The sequence below is a fragment of the Perna viridis genome, chromosome 5 (genome assembly GCF_037379345.1).
Source record: "Perna viridis isolate PV_CMFRI_1.1 ecotype Kerala chromosome 5, ASM3737934v1, whole genome shotgun sequence".
In the NCBI taxonomy this organism is placed as follows: domain Eukaryota; kingdom Metazoa; phylum Mollusca; class Bivalvia; order Mytilida; family Mytilidae; genus Perna; species Perna viridis.
The window spans coordinates 20,045,462-20,066,190 of NC_142449.1; the positions used below are offsets into that span (position 1 = coordinate 20,045,462).

Below are 20,729 nucleotides of genomic sequence, written 5' to 3' on the forward strand. Positions count from 1 at the left end.
TTTCAAGTGGTATGGCTACATTAATAGTAGGGTTTGAATAACATATGATGGATATATATGATTTTGGTTAGGAATTGCACTTTGAAGTAGTATGGCAATAGTTATAGTATAGTCCGCGTCAAATAAGATGAACATGTATATTTTGAGTAGGAAAATGCTATGATAGGTATTATGGCTATGCTAAAAATACGGTACAAATTTGATGTGGTGAGTGTAAATGTTTTGGGTAGGAAAGCGCTAGTTCAAATAGTACCGATATATTTTGAGCACATACGAAAAAGATGGAATCAACAAGTACACTTTTTGTATGAAAACCCGTTCTTACGTTGCCACTCAAGGTTTAGAGTACATTAGGTATGGTTGGCTATATCAAGAGGACGATACAAATCAGATATAAGAACATGTATGAATATGTATGAATTTAGTAGGAAAGTACTATTTTTAGCTACATGCCCATGTCAGCAGTAGGAGTCGGAGAAAATGTAATGACTATGAATATTTTGGGGTAGGAAAGGGCTATTTCAAGTTCTTTGGCTATATTGAGAGAGAAGTCGGCAACTGATGCGAGAATCACATATGTGTTTGGTAGTTAAGTGCTATCTCAAGTGATTTGGCCATATGATGTGTACTGTCCACATCAGATGTGATTTTTTCGGTGGGAAAGTGCTATTTCACATAGTATGACAATGTTATCAATAGGGTTCGAAATAGATATGATGAGCATGTATGATTTAGGTACAAATGTATCAAATATAATGAGCATATATATTTATGTTGGAAAGTGCTGTTTGAAGTAGTTTGGCTCTATGTATTAGGAGTGCTGCTGGCGTCTTTTGTGATGGGCATGTACAATTTTGTGATGAAAATGCTGTTTCAAGTAGTATGGCTATGTTCAGAGTACAGTCTATTTCAGATGTGAAGAGGGTATATGTTTGATTTGGAAAGTGATACTGCAAGTAGTATGTCCATATGAAGAGTTCAATTCACATCAGATAGTTTCTTTTGAGTAGAAACTACTAGTCTCAGTAGTAAGCCAATTTATGCCATCACTCCGTATTATATGTGATGACTTCGTACTTGCCATTTCAAGTAGTATGGTCATGTTAAGTGTACAGTACAATCAGATGTAATGAGCATGTTTGATTTTGGTAGGAAAGTGCTTTTTCAAGTGGTATGGCTACATTAATAGTAGGGTTTGAATAACATATGATGGATATATATGATTTTGGTTAGGAATTGCACTTTGAAGTAGTATGGCAATAGTTATAGTATAGTCCGCGTCAAATAAGATGAACATGTATATTTTGAGTAGGAAAATGCTATGATAGGTATTATGGCTATGCTAAAAATACGGTACAAATTTGATGTGGTGAGTGTAAATGTTTTGGGTAGGAAAGCGCTAGTTCAAATAGTACCGATATATTTTGAGCACATACGAAAAAGATGGAATCAACAAGTACACTTTTTGTATGAAAACCCGTTCTTACGTTGCCACTCAAGGTTTAGAGTACATTAGGTATGGTTGGCTATATCAAGAGGACGATACAAATCAGATATAAGAACATGTATGAATATGTATGAATTTAGTAGGAAAGTACTATTTTTAGCTACATGCCCATGTCAGCAGTAGGAGTCGGAGAAAATGTAATGACTATGAATATTTTGGGGTAGGAAAGGGCTATTTCAAGTTCTTTGGCTATATTGAGAGAGAAGTCGGCAACTGATGCGAGAATCACATATGTGTTTGGTAGTTAAGTGCTATCTCAAGTGATTTGGCCATATGATGTGTACTGTCCACATCAGATGTGATTTTTTCGGTGGGAAAGTGCTATTTCACATAGTATGACAATGTTATCAATAGGGTTCGAAATAGATATGATAAGCATGTATGATTTAGGTACAAATGTATCAAATATAATGAGCATATATATTTATGTTGGAAAGTGCTGTTTGAAGTAGTTTGGCTCTATGTATTAGGAGTGCTGCTGGCGTCTTTTGTGATGGGCATGTACAATTTTGTGATGAAAATGCTGTTTCAAGTAGTATGGCTATGTTCAGAGTACAGTCTATTTCAGATGTGAAGAGGGTATATGTTTGATTTGGAAAGTGATACTGCAAGTAGTATGTCCATATGAAGAGTTCAATTCACATCAGATAGTTTCTTTTAGTAGAAACTACTAGTCTCAGTAGTAAGCCAATTTATGCCATCACTCCGTATTATATGTGATGACTTCGTACTTGCCATTTCAAGTAGTATGGTCATGTTAAGTTTACAGTACAATCAGATGTAATGAGCATGTTTGATTTTGGTAGGAAAGTGCTTTTTCAAGTGGTATGGCTACATTAATAGTAGGGTTTGAATAACATATGATGGATATGTATGATTTTGGTTAGGAATTGCACTTTGAAGTAGTATGGCAATAGTTATAGTACAGTCCGCCTCAAATAAGATGAACATGTATATTTTGAGTAGGAAAATGCTATGATAGGTATTATGGCTATGCTAAAAATACGGTAAAAATTTGATGTGGTGAGTGTAAATGTTTTGGGTAGGAAAGCGCTAGTTCAAATAGTACCGATATATTTTGAGCACATACGAAAAAGATGGAATCAACAAGTACACTTTTCGTATGAAAACCTTTTCTTACGTTGCCACTCAAGGTTTAGAGTACATTAGGTATGGTTCGCTATATCAAGAGGACGATACAAATCAGATATAAGAACATGTATGAATATGTATGAATTTAGTAGGAAAGTACTATTTTTAGCTACATGTCCATGTCAGCAGTAGAAGTCGGAGAAAATGTAATGACTATGAATATTTTGGGGTAGGAAAGTGCCATTCCTAGTTCTTTGGCTATATTGAGAGAGAAGTCGGCAACTGATGCGAGAATCACATATGTGTTTGGTAGTTAAGTGCTATCTCAAGTGATTTGGCCATATGGTGTGTACTGTCCACATCAGATGTGATGTTTTCGGTGGGAAAGTGCTATTTCACATAGTATGACAATGTTATCAATAAGAGTTTATTTCAAGTGATATGGTCATGTTGAATCAGATCGGATCGAATAAACAGCTTTAAACAGGGTTATAACTTTCTTTTTTGAATTGTTAGGTCGTGTTAAGTGGATGTTCGAATTAGATTTTACGAGCAGGGATAATTTGGGTAGGGAAGTACTACTCCAAGTAGTATAGCTATGTATAGAGTATATAATAAACAAATTGAATTGGATTAAATTAATATTTGAAGGAGAATGACTATGCTAAGAATGCGATTAGAATATGATGTGATGATATGGAAAGAAATGAGTTTTCAGTAGTATGGATGTGTTGAGCGATCGGTCATCATCAGATGTGATGTGATATTATGATTTTGGTAAGAAAGAGCTCTGTCAAGTAGTATGGCCATATTTAAAGTACAGCCCACATAAGATGAAATCAGGATGGATGTTTGAGTAGGAACGTGCTATTGTTATGTTAATAATACGGTATGAGCCTTATGTTTTGGGTTGAAAAGTGCTAGTTTACGGTAAAGCTATGATAAGAGAAGAGTTCAAATCAGTTTGATAAACATGAATGATTCTGAGTTAGAAAGCGCTGTTTCAAAGAGTGTTATCATGTCAGGAATATAGTTCACTTTACGTCAGATTTAATAATTATGCATGTTTTGAATTTAAAAGTGCTATTGAAGTATTTAGATTAAAGTTTTAATCTGATGCAATTATCATGTGTACAAAAACTTTATCTCACCAAGGAACGTGCTATTTAAAGTTGTTTGGCCATGTTAAGAGTAGGTTTTGAATCAGATGTAATAAGCAAGGATGCTTTTTGTAGGAAAGTGCTGCTTCAAGTAGTATGATCATGCTAAAAGTACGGTTAAAATCAGGTGATTATTTGTGTAAACATGCTATATAATAAGGACGTGTAAAGAGTACAATACGCGACAGATGTGATAAGCATGTACATTAGTGGGTAGAAAGTTGCTTTGTCAATTAGTGTCGCTACAACAAGAGTATAGTCTGCATCAAACTTGATGAACATATATGTTTTGGGTCGGATAGTTTTTGTTTAAGTGAAATTAACATGTTTAAAATAATATTCGAATAAAATTTCATGAGCAGGAATAATTATGCGTATGAAACTGTTATTTTAAACGTAAGGCCATGTTAACAGTACCATATGCAATAATCATGCACATTAAGGGTATGGAATTGCTTTCCAAATAGAGTGACCATTTTAAGAGTAGCGTTTGAATCGGATCTGATGTAGGAAGGTCATATTTAAAGTATCAAATATGGTGAGCATGTATAATTTAGGTAGAAAAGCGACGTTCGTAAGTAGATTGGCCAAATTCAGAGTACATTCAATCAGATGTGATGAGCATTCATTTATTTGGTAGGAAAACGTATTTGCACATAATGTTGCCATATACCGTCATTATCAATTACCATTTATAATTTTGGGTAGGAAGTGCTATTTCACGCGAAATGGCCATGTTTATAGTAGGTTTCCAATAAGATGCGATGAACGAATATTACTTGGGCAGGAAAGTACTATGAACATTTCAGAAGTACTATCTGTAGCAGTTATGATGAAAATGTATGTTTTGGATAGGCAATTTTTTTTCAAGTAGCATTGAATGTTGCGGATACAAACCGCCTCTGATCAAAAAAGCATGTTTGTTTTCAGTGGTATTATGTTGTTTTTTTTCATGTGGTATATATATTTCATTGTAAAGAAAAAGGTTTTCAACATATGTCATAAGAATGCACGTTATTATGGTCATGTTAATTGTACGGTTTACAACAGCTGTGATGTTTTGGGTAAAAAGCGCACTTTCATGGTAAGAGCACGGTACAAATCGAGTGTGAAGAGCATGTATGATAGGTAAACGGTACTTCATGAAGTATAGCTATCTTAAGATTGATTGATTGATTGATAGATTTAATGTTGGAGTCTAACTACTGAGCAGCGACATTTTAGGTATATCCAGGCGATGAACATGAAATGAAGAATGGGACGGGACACAAGGATGATAGAGTCGGCAAAGTTTGATAGCCCCTGGAAATAGGGAGAGGAGGGTAGGGTTGGGCAATTCATCCTCCTGTGGCGGAGCGCAATAGTTCCTACTCCGATAGAATACCATAGAAGGGTTCTTTAACATGCGAGGAACAAGGCATTTTTTCAAACACGTTGCACCACTATGGTTTGTGGCCAGGTTTTCCGTATTATTGCCTGACGACTCCAGCATGTGGCATGCCTAGGGTACACCATTCCATCATTCGGGCACCACTTTAGACTTCATACAATTATGCCTCTTGAACAAAGGTATGTTGCTAACAAAATACTCCAATGTCAGATTATTTAAAAGTAAACATTTAATAGTATAAAGATGCTAACAATGTTCCGCGTTAGTGATCATAACTTGGAACTGGAACATGGTAGATATAAAAATATACACCGTTAAAAGAGAAGTTGACAAATATGCAAAGTTTTAAATGAGTTTTCAATTGCAAAATAAATGAGGGGTTAAGGGCAAATTAAAAAAAAAAGTTTCGTCAGATAAATTCCCAGATTTTCGCCAACTTGACTCTTTTGATAAACCTATTCTTATTCTAAATTAAGATATGGGTGAATTACCCATTGTTGTAGATTTAATGAAGCAGTCTTTAGAAGTGTGAAAATGAGGTCCACATTGGTTAAGTGCATACGTATTTAATCATTTTTTATTTCATTTCTATGTTTCAATAGCTTAATATGATATAGTGTTTCTTTTTATATTGTATTTGTTTCTTTACTTATCCCATAAGGGGTCAGTAAAAATATTATAAATATTAACTAAATCAATAAAATGATGACTAAAACATACATTTTATTCAGTTATATGAAACGCTCTTTTGTAGAAATTCTTTTGAATTCTGAACAAGTTTAATCTAATATTGGTCTGAATTGAAACTTGTAACATTAATATCACAGTGCAAGGCAAAATAAACTTCACTCCCCATAGTGCTTATTACCAGATACCCTCTTTTGTAACGTACTAGGTGTTTTACTAGTTTACAATTTGACCTTGATATGAATGATGAGTGATTTCATATCATTGCAAGCCTCGTTATTTTTATTTTTGGAAGGAAATGGCTGTCAATCAACATTTAAGCTTTGCATTTCAGTTCAACAATGAACGTATGTGTTTGATTTACTACAACCCTAAATAATAGTTGACTGGTGTGTCGTAATTCATAGTTGTAGGTAGAATTTTACTATCTCGTTACTACCAATACATTTGAGTTCAAAATTTGTCATTCATTCAATTGCTTGCTTTACTTGAGACTGTTAATCAAAACTTCTTATCTATTGCTTAGACATGAAAATCAGTTCAATATTTGGTCTAGTACACAAGTTACAGAAAAAATCATTTCGTAAAAAGGTTAACAGTTATTGACTCTTGAAACGCACACGAGGGCCGATTGCAGTATAAGTTTTATAATTCAACAAGGACATCATAATTTGCAAGTATACTTGCAATCTTGCTCGTCCCAAGATTTAAACAAAACAAGCATAACGACATGTATATGCAAATGGTGTTTCAAAATGTGAAAACAAATAATATGTGTGTTAACAACAAGCGGGTTACGCAGGGTCTTGTACAAAACTTTGTATTGTACACTCAAGAAAACTACAATTTAATATTCATTGCAGGATGTTGCTACGATCAAATTTAAAATAAAAGGCAGGATTGAAATTATCAGACAATAAAAAGTCATAACAGTCATAAAATAAAGAAAGGCAGGACTGATTATTGTTAATATATATTTTTGCCTATATTTAAAAATTTATTCATTTAAGAGTCAACTTAACATGTAAGGTTGACTGTACGATTCATGAAAAATGGTATAATTTCCGTGTGCGAAATGTAATTTAGTAATCTGGTGAGAAGTATACGAAATATCGCATATTGTTCAAAAGTTTTACAATATTGTTTGATGTCAATGATTTGAACCGTTTCGTCTAACAACCACTTTCACATTGAAACAAAACATTTATTTTTATAGTTAAAGTAAAATCAAAATCAAGGCAGATATGATATATTGAAAATGTAAATATAAACAAGCTTAATATCACCTCTGTTTTGTCCCTGATGTTGGGTTAATAAAAAGTAACACGGATGGATGGTTCGATTGATCGTAGCACAGTTCGTATGCTTGTACTACCTTATACAAAGATACATGTATTAAGATCCTTCAAAACATCATTAATAATTCTCTTAATGTTAGTGGTGCGTTTTGTTATATTAAATTGCATGATTTTATACTAAAACAAGCCGTCCGATATCTCACAAGCTGTCTTTGTCAATGGCACTTGTACATAGCTTTTTAGCAGATCGAATGCACTGACAAAATGTGCAATACCAATACTATCAGTGTGGTCGTCTTTTATAGGGAACGGATATGAGTTAAACTTTGAAAGAAAGTTAACCTCACAAAACACCCTAAAAATGCAAACGGTCTTTTAGGTTTAGGGAGCTTCATTCACTGGTACTTGGCCCAATAATATATTTTTATAGCATATATTAAATCTCTATTCTCACGACTTCCAGCTATAAAGAACAGCCAGTATAATGTTGCTGTTTTATAAAAACAACATCAACATTAAGGCAAGCAGCTATCTTAACAAAATCTGGCACACATGCATGTTTAAAAATTTCAAAGGTGGGTCTCATTCAAAATTGTAACACTTATAGTGCAGATGAGCTTTGCTATGTGCAAAAAAATAATTTCAAGTATCTAATCAAAATATGGTCTGTTGGGGAGCGTTCAGTCATCTGTCATCAGTAATTACATTAAGGTTGTATTTACAGAGACCAGTTATTCATTCCTTAAATTATAGTGTAGACATGTTGTGATTAGAATGACAAGTGAAATGTCATCAAATACTTCAGCAAGTTTGTTTTTATGTGATGTTTTTTACAGGCAGGGTGTTAAATGTTAAATTCTAACCCATTGATTTCTGATTATATCAATGGAATACCACATAGTTAGTTTTTTAGTAAATGTCAAAAAGTTCAGTCAACAAGCGAAAAATTACGATTTCAATCATTTAAATAAAACGTTACAAATTCCATGATTAAAAATTTCATTGAAAATGTTAATATCCATCGAGTCCAATGTACTATTCAACACTTAATTCAAGGTACAAATGTATGTACAAAAAAAAAAAAAAAAAACACTGATGAGTCGATTAAATTAATTTGAGTGTAAGAAATCCAGCATTTAAGTACAAAGTCAAAAATGTTCTAAAAATACTACGAAAGTTCTGGACCAATTTACATCATTGTAATGCATCATTAAAGAGTCGCGAAAAACAGTACTTGTTTGGTTATAAAGTCTAGAAAAAATCATTTATTAAAATAATATATTTACAATATTACTATTTTTGTATTTAGCAATAATAATCAAACAAGTATCATAGTTTTCCTTTCCTCGTTTGTCCCGGACTTGGCTTTTTATGAGCAAGTAGGCAGGTGTTTCTAGAAAAGCAGAGGACGCTTACCCTACCGGTGCACCTGGTCCATGCTCCCAGTTTTTAGTGGAGTCCGAGTTGCTCATTTGCTTTTGTTACTTTACTTTGTATGTATGATTTTAGTTACTTTATGTTCTTTGTTGTGTATGTCTGTTTTCCATGTCGGGTCTTTGTCCCTGCATTACATTATTTTGATTACCGCTATAACCTTGGTTCCCTTGATTAATCCTTGACCTATAGTATGCATTAAGTAGTCAACTGTTGATTTTCAAACTTCGATATTAACAGTGAGATTAGCAGTTGATAACTTATCAGAAGTTCTCTCTAAATATTTGATGGGATCAGACCACCTATAACCACACACAATTAATCATCAATATACATGGTAAACAAACTTACACACTGTGCATCAAACAGTCACATGTGACGTGCTATTAGTATCTAATATTTCCAACAGTCCAATGACCATAAAAGGGACGACAAAAGATTTTCTCAAACTAGTCAAAAAGGAAAGATAATAGTTGACCGACGAAGAACATAACATAGTTTTATCAGATGCTCTTGTTTCCGTTAAAAAGGTGATTTATTGTCATTAAACAGTCCTAGTTTATACTTCGCATCTTCCCATAAGAACCTGAGATAAAGAATACTACCGACACTGTTGATTCGGCCTTATATCTTGACTTACACGTACAAATCGATGGTAAAGGAAACTATTGACAAAGAATACGACAAACGCGATGACTTTTCTTTCCGTATTGTCAACTTTCTTTTCAATTTCAAACTTTCTTTGCAACATTTCTTCAGTATTTGCGTATAAAGTTCACAAATCACAAATCATAAGTCAGAGCTTGCCGTTCCTACACAGACTTTTTGTATCACTCTATAATTCTTACAGTTAGACTTTTGGAACATGGTTACTGATGCTTCCAGATTGAAGTCATCACAACAAAGTACATGGTCGTCATCAGGTACTCGTGGATAGTTACTGTGTTATCTGCACCATAATAACCTATTTGTTGAACGTCTATTTTTTCTTTTTTTTCGTCGACCTCGGACTTGACTTTTTATGAGCAACCAAGTTGGTGTTTCTAGAAAAGCAGAGGATGCCCACCCTACCAGTACACCTGGTCAATGCTCACAGTTTTAATTGTAATCGATAACATTCTTTTGATTTCCGCTGGAATCCTGGTTCAGTTGATTACTCTTTCTATGCATTTAAACAGTAGAAACCGTATTTCAATTGATTACAGAAGAGCTCACTGAATGTGTATTAATCTGATACTTACAATGTTTTATACTAGCAGTTACTCAACCTTATGAAACCATAATTCAACTCAAAAAAGTATAATTTGAGGATTTCTTCCGCCAAAATCCTGAAAAAAATTCGATATCTATATAATGCCATTCTATTCCAGAATTTATTGAAAGCGAAATTCATAATCATTCCGGTATAAGGTTTAGCACTGTGTTAACAAGATGAGTTTATGTTTAATATCTAGCTAAGAATGACATACAGTAAAAAGAAACAATGATTAACCCGAAATGACTGAAAGGTAAGATAAATATGCAGTGACAAAGTACTTTTTGTTGATAACAACACCTTGATTCTGCACATTTAGAGCAAGTACATGTTTTTATATCAGTTTCTCCCAAAAAGGTATAGTGTGAATGCAACATTTTTTTTCAAAAGCACTAAACAATAATTTATTTACTACCCGTCATATGCTATCTTGAAATACAAATAAAGAATGTCGGATAACTTTTATAAAATAATGTATACAGAGGAAGATGTTTACAAAATGCTGGAATTTTTAATCGACAACATATTTGTCCAGTGTGGTGGACGTGTTTTTCAACAAACAGTCGGCATTCCAATGGGAACAAATTATGCTCCTTTTCTTGCTGACCTATTCCGTCAATCTTATGAGGCTGTCTGTATAGCTGATCTGATCAGAAAGAAAAAATATCGTTTGGCTAGATCCTTCAATCTCAGTTTCCACTATATAGATGACGTATTATCTTTAAACAATCCTAATTTCGGGGATTTGATACATCGCATCCACCCAAAAGTACTTGAGATAAAGGATACTACAAACACTGTGAAGTCAGCCTCATATCTTGACCTACACATAGAAATCGATGATAAAGGAAAACTATTGAACAAACTTTACGACAAACGTGATGACATTTCGTTCAGAATTGTCAACTTTCCTTTCATCTGTGGCAACATCCCTTCGGCTCCTGTGTATGGAGTGTTCAAATCTCAATTCATACGTTATGCCAGAGCTTGCCGAAACTACGCAGACTTTTTGTTTCGCGCTAGAACTCTAACAAACAGGCTTCTGGTACAGGGTTATGTTGCTACAAGATTGAAGTTATCACTACAGAAGTTTTATGGTCGTCATCATGAACTCGTGAATCGTTATGGTGTATCCATCAGCACCAGGAGAACTAATTTATTTGACGGGTCATAGGCTTCTTTTCCTCGTCCGTCTACCCCGGACTTGACTTTTTATGAGCAACTCGGCGGGTGTTTCTAGAAAAGCTACTCTACCGGTGCACCTGGTCCATGCTCCCAGTTTTTAGTGGAGTCCGAGTTCCTCATTTACTTTTGTAACTTTGTATGTATGATTTTAGTTTCTTTATGTTCTTTGTTGTGTATGTCTGTTTTCCATGTCTGGTCTTAGTCCCTGGATTAAATTCTTTTGATTACCGCTATTACCTTGGTTCCCTTGTATACTCTTTCATAACGAATCGTTGGCTTTAGTAGAAAACAAAGAAAATAAAAAGTCAAAGAATTGTCCCTAACTCTTAGTAATAACACTTTCAAATAAACTCATATTTGCCCATGAAGAAAACATCTTTTTCGTTTTCTTATAAACTTACCATTATATAATGATATTATTACATCCAGTGCAAAACATTTTATACATATATGTTGGCGATTCAGAACATCTCAAACTGTCATGAATATGCCTATTTTCTGTTCAATAACACATCAGAATAAAGGGCTTTGTAGTTGATTTCTGCTGTAGTGCAAAGGACGGATACTTACGTTTTAACACAAGGGTTGTTGAAATTTTAATGCTTATCTTTGTTTCGCCCAAAAGAGTCTATTTTGAAGAAAGATTTCGCCCAAGTCCTTAAAAAGATACTGGATATTCATATCATGCCTTCGCTTTCCGATTATGTTTTGAAAGAAATTATTGTATACACTGATAGAACTACCCGCTGTAAAATGATTTTTTTTACCTTAATAATATGGTAACGAAAGATGATTCTCCCTATGACATGATTTAAATTTAAAATAAATACATGTATGCAATTAACCTTACGAAACTATGTTTCGCACAAAAGAGCACAGTTTTTGAGTATTTGTTTCGTCCAAGTCTTGAGAAAAAATACAGGATATTTATATAATGCCGTTGTATTTAAGAATTTACTCAAATGAAAAATATACTAATTCTGATATAAAGTTGAGCATTGCATTAAAAAATGATTTTGTGTTTAATATCTAGCTAAGAATGAAATACAGTAGAAAGAGTCAATAATTAACACTAAAATGGTTGAAAAGTAAGATAAATATGCTGTGACAAAATAGTTTTTGCTTACAACATTGAGATTCTGTACATATAAAGCAAGTCCATGTTTTTTTTTTAATTCAGTTTCTCTAAGAAAAAGGTATAGTGTGACTACAACATTTTATTTGAAAAACAAAAAAAACAAAAAACAAAAAACAAAAAAAAACAAAACAAAAAAACACTAAACAGTGATTTAGTTCCTACCCGTCATATGCTATCTTGAAGTACAAATTGAGAATGTCGGATATTTTTTATAAAAAAAGTGTTTTCATTACGAATCCAAAGCTTTAATAAAAAACAAAAAGAAAATAAATAGTGGAAGAATTGTCCCTAACTCTTAGAAACTACTCTATCAAAGTAACTCATATTTGCCAATGTAAAAACAGTTTTTTCGTTCTCGTATAAATTTACCATTATATAATGATGTTATTACATACAGTGCAAAAATTTTTATGCATATATGTTGGCAATTCAGAACATCTCAAACTGTCATGAACACATAAGAATTCCTTAATAAAGTGATTTGCAGTTAATTTCTGTTGTAGTGTAAAAGACGGATACTTAGGTTTTCATACAAGGGTTGTTGCAATTTTCATGCTCATCTTTGTTTTGCCCAGAAGTCTAATTGTGAGGAATGATTTCGCCCAAGTCCTGAAAAAAATGCTGGATATTCACATCATGCCTTCGCTGTCCGATTCTTGTTTTGAGAAAAAGTATTGTATACACTGATAGAGCTGCCCGTTGTAAAATGATTCTTTTGCCTAAATAATACGGTAACGAACGATGATTCTCCTTTTGATATGATTAAAATTTAAAGTAAATACATGTATGCAATTAACATTCGAAACTATGATTCGCCCAAAAGTGCACAGTTTGAGTATTTGTTTCGCCCAAGTCCGGAGAAAAAATACAGGATATTCATATCATGCCTTCGCTATCCGATACCTGTTTTGAGAGAAATTTTGTATACACTGATAGAGCTGCCCGCTGTAAAATGATTTTTTTTACCTTAAAAATATGGTAACGAACGATGATTCTCCCTACGATATGATTAAAATTTAAAGTAAATACATGTATGCAATTAACCTTACGAAACTATGTTTCGCCCAAAGAACACAGTTTGAGTATTTGTTTCGCCCAAGTCCTGAGAAAAAATACAGGATAATTTCATGATGCTATTGTATTGTAGAATTTTTTGAAATGAAAAATACACTAATTATGATATAAAACTGAGCATTGCATTAAAACATGAGTTTTCGTTTAATATCTAGCTAAGAATAACCTTTAGTAGAAAGAGACAATGATTAACCCTTCAATGGTTGAAAAGTAAGATAAATATGCATTGACAAAATACTTTTTGTGAACAAGAACATCGAGATTCTGCACATATAGAGTAAGTCCATGTTTTTTCTTTATATCAGTTTCTCTAAAGAAAAGGTATAGTGAGAATATAATATTCTATTTTCAAAAGCACTAAACAATGACTTATTTACTACCCGTCAGATGCTATCTTGAACTACAAATTAGGAATGTCGGATAACTTTTATAAAAAAGCGTTTTCATTACGAATCCAGGGCTTTAATAAAAAGAAAATAAATAGTGCAAGAATTGTCCCTAACTCTTAGAAACTACTATATCAAAGTAATTCATATTTGCCAATGTAAAAACAGTTTTTTCGTTTTCGTATAAACTTACCATTATATAATGATGTTATTACATACAGTGCAAAAATTTTATACATATATGTTGGGGATTCAGAACATCTCAAACTGTCATGAACACATAAGAATTCCTTAATTAAGTGTTTTGCAGTTAATTTCTGCCGTAGTGTAAAAGACGGATACTTACGTTTTAATACAAAGGTTGTTGAAAGTTTCATGCTCATCTTTGTTTCGCCCAAAAGAGTCTATTTTGAGGAAAGATTTCGCCCAAGTCCTTAATAAAATACAGGATATTTATATCATGCCTTCGATTTCCGATACTTATTTTGACAAAAATTATTGTATTTACTGATAGAGCTTCCCGCTGTAAATTGATTTTTTTCTTTGATCTTAATCAAGTAGAAATTATCATATTGTAACGAACGATGATTCTCCCTAAGATATAATTAAAATTTAAAGTATGCAATCAAGTTAAAATACTTTCATCGGCAATATTGAAATTCTATACATAGTGTATGCATTCTTGCTACTTTCATTTCAAAATTTACAAATTGTTTCGAAGCCAATAATCAATAATTACTTACTCATAACAGATGAAAGTTTGAATTCCTCATTACACACACATATCGGGATATTGTAAATAACAAGAAAATCTAATTATCTCTACGGCTAGTGATAATTCATTCCAACAAAGAAATTTAGCAATAGAATTTTCTTAAATTCTAACACATTCACCATTACATGCCCGGACAATTATTTATTCATCAACCTAATATCTTTCAGCATCCGTCAACAAATCAATTCATAACTTCTAGTACAAGATATACTTGAAAGTTAACGCCTATTGTTTTGTTATGAAACAACCTACAAAAACTAATGCACAGATATGGGATCTTCTAAGAGAAGTCACTCGGATCAAATAAATATTTTTTTTTATCATTACATGTATGTCATCTCCAAGAATCATGAGCTCGAACGAATCGATATAAAACCAACATTTTATTGATCAAACATATTGTTGTTAACGGTTTCGGCCATTCTAAACATCTCAAAATTTTATGAGAACGCAATGTTTTTGTGCATTAAAGCATTAGAAGTCATCTAAAATAATATATGCATTGCAGTTGATCTGTGCTGAATTGTGTATATGTATGATATTTATGCTTACAATTAAAAGCTGTTCAGATATATTGTAAAAATATGTTTCGCCCGAAAGAGCGTATTTTAAGGAGAGGATTCTCCTAACTCATGAAAATGATACAATATATTTTTTATAATTTCATGAAAACGCAATGTTTTTGTGCATTCAAGCATTAGATACCGTCTTTAAATTTATTGCAGTTGAGTTTGACGAATGTGTAATATTAGGATACTTATAGTTTAAAACTCACAGTTCACTGGGAAGATTGTTCCATAAAGTAGCAGCTGCCTTGTCGAACCTACGATCACCGTGCGATTTCGTTTTCACTCTTGGTGTTTCAAGTGTCACAGATTTCTGGGAGCGTAGTGATCTTGATGGGCGGTATAGACTCAGAAGCTTTTGAAGATATGCTGGAGCTATACCATGCACATGATGCAGTGCTATAAAAAAGCATAAGATCAGTATGTATTGACATCGGAATTCAACAGGTAACCAGTGTAGGTCAATTAAACCAAGTGCTATTAGGTTATATTTTCTGCGCCGTAATATCAATTTGGCGGTAGCATTCTGAACTCTTTGAAGCTTGTTCAAGCTACTAGATTTCACGCCATATATAAGGGAGTTGCCGTATTCCAATCTCGATGTTAGAGTTTTGCAAGCACTGTCCGTAATGTAACAACGAATTCGGTCAATCTTTGCCCAAGTGTATCCGATAGGCTAAGAAAACATACAATGAACTCTGGACCCAAAAACAGGTCCCTGCTGAACGCCAAAGTTTAATTTGATCGAATTGGGTTGGATGGCTTCCTCGGATACTTGTTGAGTCCTTCTTTGTAAATACGAGAGAAACCATGAAAGAGCAGAATTTGCCGTAACGTCGTAATGTGCACGTAATAATTATGGGTTAATCATTGTTTCTTTTTTACTGTACGTCATCCTCAGCTAGATATTGAACATAAACTCATTTTGTTAATGCAATGCGAAACTTTATATCAGAATTAATATACTTTACATATCAGTAAATTCTGGAATACAACGGCATGATATAAACATCCTGCATTTATTTCTCAGGATAAGGGCGAAATAAATCCTCAAATTCTGCTATTTTAGTCGAAACATAGTTTCGCAGGGTTTTGTATCTGTTAGAATATGAGTTTATTGATCTATTCTATCACTGGCATTTTTAACACAGTAATGTTATGTTTTGAATTTTTATTTTTTAATGGAAACATTTTTTATTGTTTTTAATTCTTTTTATTTCATTCAAATGATAAATATATATATATTTTCTAGATATTTTTACTTTAGCTATAATTTTTAGATTCAGTAATTCATTCTTATCTTGGTTGAGCTTTAACAGCTTGCTCGTCATGCATGAGCTGATGTCCTCAAGCTTCAATTCGTGTGGATATTTCGGACCAGTTGTCAATTGGTTCAATTACTAAATATATCTGCGAATCATTAGCGTAACAATGATAAAGCATGTCATGTTGTCTGAAAATTTCTATCTAATATTTTTATACTATTTAAATAATGTTTTAATAATTAATTATGCTTTAATTACATAATTTATAATTATGTTTTGTTTTTGTTCGTCTTTTTTTACTTTACAAATTTCTATATCTTAGATAGATAATTACTGTTCTGAAAAATATTTCTCTTTTCACATTCTTTTGTATAATTGTAGGTGTTGATTACTACATACTTTGTATTGTATATCATTTGTATGCCGTAAAGCGCTTAGAGTAAATGCAGTTTAGATTGGCGCTATATAAATATTGTAAATAATAACTAAAAAAAATGGTGTTGTCATCACCAAGCTAATAGCTTAGACGAATGATTTATTTAGTATGCCTTAGAAGAAAACCCGATAATAAACAAGAAAAGTCTGATACATTTGATTACAAAGAAATAATTATATCAGTACGAATTTGTGGATAATAATGCATTACAAAACATTATTTATCCTACTTATTTCTCCATCGCATACCTCATAATTCGTTGACTTGAATTTTATATTTTTTCTGGCACAAAAGGAAGTGTAATCAAGAGAATCAAGATTCTAGCAGAAAACAAAAGAATATATACCAGGGACAAAAGCAGACATCAGTAACTGACACTCACAACGAAGGACATGCAATAACCAAAATAATACTTTACCCTTAATGAAATGTTTTATTACAAATACTGCAACGACTAATGCAAGTGTAGCCTAGGTTATAGAATTTAATCAATCATAAATCGAAAAAAATAAAAATATGATAAAATTGTGTTTGCCATTGTTCAAATTGATATTATACTTGATATATTTGTGGAAAACGAATGCTTTATTGATTATACCTATCTGATCAGTATTGCATTTTATTATTCATCAAATTAAAAAGAAATAATAAGTTTGGAATGCAATAACGCAACAGATTTTTATTCTAACAAAAAAAACTTAATTAAACACAAATGCCCATTTACATGTGTATAGGGAGCAGCAGAAGATTTGACATTCTTTCAATCAAACTTGTGAAGGATCGTTGTCTGATACGTAGTTATCTAAAGAAGAAGCATATACTTCCCCGGGTTGTATCAACCCTAGTATTATAAATCGTTTGTTGTATTTCTCATAAGTTACAAGTAATGATAATGCGACAGTAAACGACGCCTACATGATTCAGAAATGCCTCAGTAAATCTGCTTGTAACGACACCGAGTCACGATCTCAAGTTTTTTTTCTCCGTGGTTATTGAGTAAAGTGAGAATTTTCCTACTAAACAATGGACTCCTACAAAGCCCACAATGTAGCAATTGGTTGAATATTGCAGTTTATTTATACACCTGTCATCTCCGGTAGCCTTGATAGAGAATAATATTAATTTTCTAAGATATCTTTATCTTATATGACCGTGGTTGTTAATATTTTGACAAACATTTCTCTTTAATTACTTTTTCACATATCGACTGTACACGCTATGCAGTTTGACGACTAAATTGCTTAATGACATTCCTTTCATTATTAATTATTTCAACATTTCTTTCTGTATCTATTTGAAAGTGTAACATATCTATGACATAACATCTTGTTGTCAGAAAACAAGGACAAAAAGCAAATTATGTGTAAACAAAACACGTCAATATTTTATAAATTTGGTTTAACTAGGTCAACATAGTACATTATTATAGAAAGTTTTGTTATTGATTTCTATTTCTCATTGTCCCTTACTCTCAGAAACTACTCTATCAAAGTAACTCATATTTGCCAATGTAAAAAACAGCTTTTTCGTTTTCCTATATACTTACCATTATATAATGATGTTATTTCATACAGTGCAAAAAAAATTATACATATATGTTGGCGATTCAAAACATCTCAAACTGTTATGAATACATAAGAATTCCTAAATAAAGGGCTTTGCAGTTGATTTCTGCTGTAGTGTAAAAGACGGATACTTATTATTATTATTTTTATTCTTTAATTCAGTTTCTCTAAGAAAAAGGTATAGTGTGACTACAAAATTTTATTTTCAAAAGCAATAAGCATTGATTTATTTACTACCCGTCAAATGCCATCTTCTACTAAAAAGTAGGAATGTCAGATAATTTTTATAAAGAAAGTGTTTTCATTAGGGCTTTAGTGGGGAAAAAAAGAGAATAAATAGTCGAAGAATTGTCCCTAACTCTTAGCAATTACTCTATCAAATAAACTCATATTTGCCAATGTAAAAAAAACAAAAAAACAGCTTTGTCGTTATCTTATAAACTTACCATTACTTAATGATGTTATTTCATAACATCACAAAAATTTTTACACATATATGTTGGCGATTCAGAACATCTCGAACTGTCATGAACACATAACAATTCCTTAAGAAAGTGGTTTGCAGTTGTTTTCTGTTGTAATGTAAAAGACGGATACTTACGTTTTAATACAAGGGTTGTTGAAATTTCCATGCTTATCTTTGTTTCGCCTAAAGAGTCTACTTTGAGAAAAGATTTCGCCCAAGTCCTTAAAAAATAGAGGATATTCATATTATGCCTTCGCTTTCCGATACTTGTTTTGAGAGAAATTATTGTATACACTGATAGAGCAGCCCTCTGTAAAATTTTTTTTTATGATTAAAATTTAAAGTAAATACATGTATGCAATTTAATAAAATTACTTCGTTCGGCAAAATTGATATTCTGTACATAGTGTATACATTCTTGCTACTTTCATCTCAAAATTTACAAAATGTTTTCGAAGCCAAAAAACAATAATTACTTATTCATAACAGATGAAAGTTTGAATTTCTCATTTAACACACATAACGGGATAATGTAAATAAATAGAAAGTCTAATTATCTCTACGGCTTGTGATAATTCATTCCTACAAAAAAAATTAGCAATAGAATTATCTTAAATTTTAACACATTCATCAACCTTATATCTGTCAACATCCGTCAACAAATCAATTCATAACTTCTAGTACAAGATTTACAAGAAAGTTAGCGCCGATTGTTTTATTATGAAAACTACAAAAACTGATGCAAAGATATGGGATCATTTAAGAGCATCCATTCTGATCAAACAAAACATATTTTTATTAATGTCACCTCTGAGAATTATTAACTTGAACGTAACATTATTAAAATACAAAAAACAACAATTTAGTGATCATGTAGTGATCAAACATATTGTCGCTAACGATATCGACTATACTAAAAATTACAATATTTCATGAGATCGCCATGTTTCTTTGCATTTAAGTATTAAAAGTCATTTAAAATAACAATTGCATTGCAGTTTATTTGTCCTGAATGTGTAAATGAATGAAACTTATGCTTACATTTAAAAGCTGTTCAGATATATTGTAAAAATATGTTTCACCCAAACGAGCGTATTGTGAGGAAAGGATTCGCCTGAATCCTGAAGAAGATACAATATAATTTTAAAATTTCATTAATACGCAATGTGTTTGTGCAACTAAGCATTACATACCTTCTTAAAATTTATTGCTTTTGGGTTTAACGAATATATAATATTAGGATACTTACAGTTTCATATTCTAACAGATACGATACAATACATTGCGTAACTATGTTTCACCCAAAAGAGCATAGTTTGAGTATTTGTTTCGCCCAAGTCCTGAGAAAAAATAGAGGATATTTTCATAATGCCGTTGTATTCAAGAATGTACTGAAAAGAAAAATATACTAATTCTGATATAAAGTTTAGCATTGCATTAACAACATACGTTTATGTTTAATATCAAGCTAAGATTACATACATTAAAAAGAAACAATGATTAACCCTAAAATGATTGAAAGTTAAGATAAATATGCAGTGACAAAATACGTTTCTTTTGAAAACGACATCTTAATTCTGCACATTTAGAGCAAGTACATGTTTTTATATCAGTTCGTCCCAAAAAAGAATAGTGCGAATGCAACATTTTCGTTTTCAAAAGCACTAAATAATAATTTATTTAATACCGGTCAGATGCTATCTTGAAATACAAATAGGGAATGTCGCATAACTTTTATGAAATAATGTATTCATTACGAATCCAGGGCTTTAGTAGAAAAAAAAATGAATAGTCAAAGATTGTCCCTAACTCTTAGCAATAACGCTTTCAAATAAACTCATATTTGCCAATGTAAAAAACAGCTTTTTCGTTTTCGTATAAACTTACCATTATATAATGATGCTTTTACATACATTGCAAAGATTATTATATATATATTGGCGATTCAGAACATCTCAAACTTTCATGAAAACACCATGTTTCGGTTCAATAACGAATTCCTTAATAAAGTGCTTTGCAGTTGATTTCTGCTGTAGTGTAAAAGACGAAT

At 32.1% G+C, this 20,729-nt stretch overlaps 1 protein-coding gene across 4 annotated transcripts in view; it reads right to left on the minus strand.

Annotated features, from left to right (window-relative positions):
• The window catches only part of LOC148616440 (uncharacterized), a 46,040-nt gene that overhangs the window by 23,349 nt on the left and 1,962 nt on the right, over nucleotides 1-20,729 (minus strand). For 2 of the 4 annotated variants that reach the window (XR_015922204.1, XR_015922203.1), the window contains 5 exons: nucleotides 19,929-20,019; nucleotides 18,815-18,900; nucleotides 15,157-15,346; nucleotides 13,953-14,039; nucleotides 9,810-9,896 (listed from right to left, as the gene is read on the minus strand). Coding sequence is in view for 1 of the 4 variants with exons in the window: in XM_088583486.1 (XP_088439612.1) it covers nucleotides 9,821-9,896; nucleotides 13,953-14,039; nucleotides 15,157-15,346; nucleotides 18,815-18,900; nucleotides 19,929-19,936 (447 nt within the window). In the remaining 3 variants the exon portion in view is untranslated. Of the gene's footprint in view, nucleotides 1-8,474; nucleotides 9,018-9,809; nucleotides 9,897-13,952; nucleotides 14,040-15,156; nucleotides 15,347-18,814; nucleotides 18,901-19,928; nucleotides 20,020-20,566; nucleotides 20,710-20,729 lie in introns of those variants that run through there. The other 2 variants (XR_015922205.1, XM_088583486.1) reach the window with 2 other exon arrangements.